The sequence below is a fragment of the Cyclospora cayetanensis genome, unplaced genomic scaffold (assembly GCF_002999335.1).
Source record: "Cyclospora cayetanensis isolate NF1_C8 unplaced genomic scaffold, CcayRef3 CcayRef3_contig_69, whole genome shotgun sequence".
Classification (NCBI taxonomy): domain Eukaryota; phylum Apicomplexa; class Conoidasida; order Eucoccidiorida; family Eimeriidae; genus Cyclospora; species Cyclospora cayetanensis.
The window spans coordinates 119027-125026 of record NW_020312689.1 but is presented as its reverse complement, the minus strand read 5'-3'; the positions used below and the strand labels follow the sequence as shown (position 1 = coordinate 125026).

The 6000-nt window shown below is 52.9% G+C and overlaps 1 protein-coding gene and 1 non-coding gene across 2 annotated transcripts; one reads left to right on the top strand and one right to left on the bottom strand.

Moving 5' to 3' along the window:
* On the top strand, window positions 1-73 carry Trnaf-gaa. Its single transcript has one exon. It is a non-coding gene; the product is annotated as a tRNA-Phe (tRNA).
* An 887-nt stretch (window positions 74-960) lies between these two features.
* On the bottom strand, window positions 961-4565 carry LOC34617608. The gene is made up of 7 exons (XM_026335427.1): window positions 4011-4565; window positions 3533-3647; window positions 3268-3394; window positions 2909-2974; window positions 2591-2781; window positions 1970-2186; window positions 961-1555 (listed from the first exon to the last, which is right to left on the bottom strand). Exons 1-7 carry the CDS (start codon window positions 4563-4565, stop codon window positions 961-963), a joined length of 1866 nt encoding a protein of 621 aa, XP_026191212.1.
* Between the last annotated feature and the right edge of the window lie 1435 nt (window positions 4566-6000).

Sequence of the window (6000 nt, the reverse complement as noted above, 5' to 3'; positions counted from 1 at the left end):
GCGCTGATAGCTCAGTTGGGAGAGCGTTAGACTGAAGATCTAAAGGTCCCTGGTTCGATCCCGGGTCAGCGCGGTTTTGAAATCTAAAGTATCCACTGTGGTTAATGGCTCTTCAAACAAGACAGCATGTAGACAAAAGCTCCTGTTCTCTCAGCTCGAATGTAGATTTGCTTTATTTGCAGTGCGCTATTGTCTGAACGCGAGCACAGACGTGCCGCCGAGGGGCTTTGCAACGAGCCCAAAAAAGGGTGATATGGCCCAAGAAATGTGATGAAATGCCACAAGATGAATTGAAAAGCTTCATATGGACAACACACATAGAACGACTAAAGAGAAAATGGGTACCAGTTTTTATAGTTGCCGTATAGCCACAGCCTGCAGGGACTTCACTATGACAAAAACTACCCGTTCTACATTTTTCGTTCCATGCACCCCAGAAGGCGCTCAAGTACGGAGACATCAGTGCCTTTTGTGTCCATTCAATGTATGCATGACCGTAGCGGCGAGCCCAGAAGGCAGCCACTGCCGTAGTCGCGCCTATTGCAGCATCACTCACCACTGCAGTCCACAGCAACAAGGATTCACGGGTCGAAAATGTATGGAAGACTAGCCCAACAATCAAAATGGGGAAGAAAAATGCACAAGGCTCTAAGGAGATAACGAGGTACTTGCTCCAAGGTGAACACTAGAAATCATCGGTTTCTCTCTTGATGTGCTGCAAAAAGTCCAGCAAAAGCTCATTGTGTTAGCCGCCAAAGAGCCAAAAGTGGAGAAAAGTTGCCTAATTGTAGCTTCCCCACTCGAGGATCCGGGGGGACTCGCGAAAGACTGACCGCCACGAGTAGCGGTTCCTCGATCAACAGGGAAAAACGAGGTACATTTAGAGAGAGAGCGCCCACACAGCATTCCCAAGTATTCACTGCTGCGTCTTTGCGCCAATATTTTGACTGCTGCAGCGTCTCATCCAAAAAGGGCCTGCGATTGCACCTCTCTGCCCCTGGGGGACAGCTGGGCAGACAAAATAGCTGACTCTACGATATCTGGAACCACAGGAATCCCCGGAGGTTTGCGAGCCATTTGACGGCCTTCAGTCTGCCTCCGCTCTCCATGCTCCTGTGTCGGAGATGTGGTTCCGCTGGAAGGAGAAGCCTCAGCTAAAGAACGAACTACACGAGCTTCGGGGAGCACGCCATTCAGCAGCGCTCCAGGGGGGCCCTTGCTCAGTTTCTTGCCTCTCTGTCGTTGTAGCCTCTCCTTAACCCACTTAACAACCCACTCCCTTTCCCCAATCAGGCGAATCTCGCGGACTAAGCTGAGAACGATCGACTGCCTGGGCTTTCGGGGCCCTTTGAGCCCCTCTCCGGAGGTTCCACCTGCAGCCGTTCCTTGCAGGGGGAGGACATGCCCTCCTTTATAGGAAACAACCGCTGCAGAGAGTCTGCCACTCGCATGCGCTGCAGCTGTGCTGGAGACGGAGCCCGACCGGCGGTTCCTGCTGCGTTCCTGCCTTCTCTGCTTCTTCAGCAGCTCAATCTTTGCCTGCGTTTCCATTTCCCTGAGCGGCGCGAGATGCGCGCAGACACCATCACAGAGAACCGAGGCCCTTGCTTGAACAAAAGAGACACAGGCACTGTGAAGCAAAGGCAACAAGTTTTGCTGCTGCCTGAAACAATGACAAACTAGGTTCTCCACAGAAAAGTATCCACAAAGACACACTTGCGTACATGCGCACACCGATAAATGCATTCATTCAGACGCTGCTGAGATGAGCGATTTCGTCAAAAACCGAAATTACTGAGTGGAGGTAGAGACAAGGCCCAACGTCCTCTCCTCCGAGAAAAAAAGCGGCAGACACAAACGCGTAAAGGGGGGAGGTGCACTACTTGCAACCCTCAGAGGAGGTGGGAGACCTCAAAAAATGGCTGCCCTTCAACTCCATTAGCCCTCAACACGTGTCGCTGACCCTCACCAAAGACAAACAAGCATCGCATCATAAAAGTCTGAGGCGAAGTTCTCCAAGATACAGTCCCTGTTGCGCTTGTCCGATCGCCTTATAAAAACCTTCGCTTTCGGATACGTCCAGTGGCCGTCCCGCAGATCCCAGGCGCTTATAGATCCCAACTTTTCTGAAGAGAGTCCTCGCGCTGCTTGCAGATCCGACTTGCTGTAATACGTAAGAAACGACTCTGAAGCAGCCGCGGCAGAACACCAGTGCCAGCATCAGCAGCATGGACAGCAGCAAAACAGACGATGTGGGAAAGAAGGGTCTCCCCTCTTGATCCTGAGCTCGCAGGAGGATCTGAGGGGAGTTGTGGGCTTGAGATTTAGCCCCCTACAGCCAGACTGAGGCACGAATGGGGCCGTGCTTCCCGTGACTCCCTAGTTTGTACTTCATGATACTGCTGACATTGAGTCGAGTGGACACGCTGAGGAGTGGTCCCACGTGCCGCCGTTTGCGGGGATGTGTGGAGGGGCAGGCAGACGACTAGGAGTGGAGCAGTAGTCCCCCTGGGTGCCCTCAGTTCTGGTTTATGTCTGTACTTAAATCCCTCTGTTTGCATGGTTCAACAACCATCTCAAGCGCACACACCTGGATCAGTACCGTCCATGACGAAGAATCTTAGCCTGTTCGAAGCCAACGACGGCGTCCAAATGACGTCGACCTTCGCTGCCAGGCATCCTTTCTTTCCAACATCCCACGCTTGGTGGTATCCCAATCCAAGAGTGTTGAGAGGGGGAATGGCCTCCCCCACAGGCCTCCACGCGCTCTCTCTGATTTCCCTGGGACCAATAAAGAAAAGCCAACTCCCCTAGACAGGAAACACTACATCTGGAACCCTTAAACCTTACTTTGCTGTTCAAGTATCACGGCATTCGCCAAAGGGCTTAGGATTTAGCGCCTGCTCACGCTATTTCGTCGGCTGAGATGAGAGGCTCGTCATCTGCAACTTGAAGATCATCCGCAACCTGGTCACTGAGGAGGGCGTAAACACAGCCAGACAGAAGGAACCCCTACCAGCTGTCAAAGAAAAAGGTGACAACCCGACTCCAGCTCGTTATACGCCTAGCTAGAAAGTAGAGGGCAGCTAGGAAGTAGAGGGCAGCTAGAAAGTAGAGGGCCAAGTCCAAAGAAGGAGAACCAGCCTCCTAGCTAACCAGCATTCGGCCTCTGCACGGGTGGATAGCGAGAACTGACGGATGCAAAACGTAACAGTGACACGACACAAACGCGGTTAGCAGCCGCACCAGCTTTACGAACGTGCTCACCTTAAGTCTTGGTTCCGGTTTGCGTCTCTTCTTCTAATGCGCTGCCTGAACTTCCCCTGGTAATTCTCAGCTTTAGGAATATTTAAGCCTTCAAGGTCTACGCCGTCCTTACAGGTCGCACTCTCTCCTGCAGAAAACAGACAGTTCGCGGATGTCGGCCGAAGACAGCTTGCCAGCATCCAATAAGCTGCATGCACCACTAGGCCCCATTGATGACTTCAACACCGTAGCAGCAGCAACAACTACCGTGGCAGCAGCATCTCACCGTCAAAAACATTTTCAACTTCCTGGGCATTGATCTCCTGCAGCTGCTCCTCCCAATCCTCGCCCAGCAGCTTCATGTAGAAGCCACTGAGGTCCTTAGACGGCGCGTGGGGAGGCTGCAACACGACAGCAAAAGCAGCAACTGTGCCGCTGGCGGCATAAGGATGCCGGAGGCAAGAGTATCCAAAATAGATGCGCATGTCATATCCAACTGGATTTTTGTCCAAAGCATGTAGAATGGCGACGTTTCGGTACTGCTAGCAGCAGAATCTTTGAGGAAAAGGTTTTTCGTGTTACCCAGTACGGCATAAGCAAAAAATCCCTCTATACCTCTCGCATGCAAGCGAGCGCTCTACCCCCTTAGCTAGACGCCCTCGTGGGAGCAGCCCTCGCTCTGCATCAGTACGGCAGTAGAACAAGCGCTCCAAAGCCACCCCGCATACGCCTAGAAGCCAAAGCCTAAGGCCCTAAAGTCTCACACTAGGAAGAGCTGTAGTCTCTGAAGTGTGTGCCTTCGAGGATTTTTTCAGCAAGGCAGCAGACTCTGCAGCCTTAGACGCCGCGTCGATTGGCTTAGGGTTGGGCTTGGTGGTACCCTCGTAACACCGCGAACCTATGCGCTGCAGGCGGGTCGTACGGCGTCTGAGGAGCTGAGCAGATCCATCCTCTGCTGTGCTGCTTCCAACTGCGCTGTGACTGCTGTCCGTAATGTCGCCACAAGGCAATGCCGCAGAGCCAGAAGAAGGAGGCTCTCGGTTGCCTGAGTCTACTGTGGATGATGCAGAGTCCACTGCAGACTGCTTGGGGGTATCCGAGCTGTCGCTACCGCTGCGGTTGATGCGCTCGACGCTGTTGCTGTCATCCATTTGTTGAGTGCTATCCCCAAATTTGACGCTGCGCTGCCTTCCCAAAAGCTCCACCTTGGGGGCGGTATTGAAATCACCTTTGTCCTGTGGCTCGGGCTGCTGCTGATGGGCACTGGGTTCTTCGGGGGGCCCCCCGTGGGGGCCCCCTTCCCCGTCTGTGTTTTCCATTCCGGCAGGCAAAAGCCTTCTTGCTGCACGGAATGCGATGCAGCAAGATCAGCAGCAGTTTTCGCTCCCGGTGCTGCAATGCGTGAGGATGCCTCAAGGCGGCGTAGGGTCGCTGGATTGAGGTGCCTCGAGGGCGTCTCACAGGTCTTCGAAATCGATCGCCTCTTGTTGCCTCTTTCTCTCATATAAGAGATAACGGACAAATTGAGGTGTTCTGCATCGCTCAACTCTTCGTGCAAAGTGCCAGTGCGCCCCATGCCAACTCGAACGCACAGGGCCACATGCAGCAGCACGTGCAGCACAAGCAACAGCGCTGCTAACGTCCGAGAGTACAGAAACCGCCAGGATACCATACACAATCCCCTTTCATCTGCGCAAAAAGACTTTTGCGGTAAATTTAGCTGGTTCAAGTACCCAAGGAGTTCTCGTAGGGGGAAAGCATCTTGCACTACACCACGGGCCACACCACTGGTTACGGGGCGTATGCGAGAGCTTCAGTGTGTGATCGTTTCTGCTTCGCTGACAAAAGGGGGCCGTGCACTGCCTTTAAGGCAGCCATGTGCGGGATTTTGCCCCACATGCATTCACTACACGCAAAGGGGGCCTCTAATCTACAGTCACTGTAGCACGGGGTGCCAGGAAGTTCCCGAAGCAAAGCTTTAGGCAGTAGGGAGCGTGACAGATTGGCAGCAAGGGACTCATCTTTAGTATGCACACGCAAGTTCAAGTGAAATTAGACTCCAACCATTCTATATGCCGGGAAACCCGAGAATATCCCTGACGAGGATGGTCTTGTTGTAGCACGAGCTTCGCAATTTCAAGCCGCTGCGCACAAAGTGTGGTGGTTTCTTTGTAGACGTTGCTGTGAAACACAGCCTTTCAAGACAAGGGAAGGTATATACGGGCTCTTGTACCCGCCTCTGCCGCCAAGAATCTACCTGCCCTTTTCGCTGGGATTGCGGAAACACGAGCACGTGGATGATGATCCTTAGCTAGCTGGATGCATACACTGTTGCACCCTTAGAATCCTCTGGTGGCAGCCCTCTCACCTTGTTTAATGCCCTAGAGCACTAGCACACAACTAGATCTGTCAGTGCTGATAACATCCCTCGCTGAGCCTATCGCGCAAGTCCATGACGAAGTGGACCAAGGCACTGATTGTAGCACGCTTGGCAACTCTAAAGCATCCTTTACTACAGTACTCGGGCTCTGTTACGAACTAGAAAAGAATTGGCAAATTGGCTGGTGCGCCTAGCGGCTAGCCACTATGCATTTCTGTGGTGTCTTGTTGAAGAGCGTCAACATGTGCTTTTGTCTCACTGCCACTGAGACTGTAGCACCTTTGGGGTTACTCTGTCACGAGGACACACTATTGCTCGAGCGAGTGCGACAGCGTCGCTGCAGTGTTATATCGCTTTGAAGGAAATAATTCAAA

Excerpts from the sequence above, each read along its gene's own strand:
- LOC34617608 (XM_026335427.1), bottom strand. The coding sequence starts at position 4,565 with ATGGAAAACACAGACGGGGAAGGGGGCCCCCACGGGGGGCCCCCCGAA. Across the intron at positions 3,395-3,532 it reads AGTTGAAAATGTTTTTGACG|GAGAGAGTGCGACCTGTAAG; the intron begins GTGAGATGCTGC and ends TGTTTTCTGCAG. Across the intron at positions 2,187-2,590 it reads CATGGACGGTACTGATCCAG|AGTCGTTTCTTACGTATTAC; the intron begins GTGTGTGCGCTT and ends CGGCTGCTTCAG.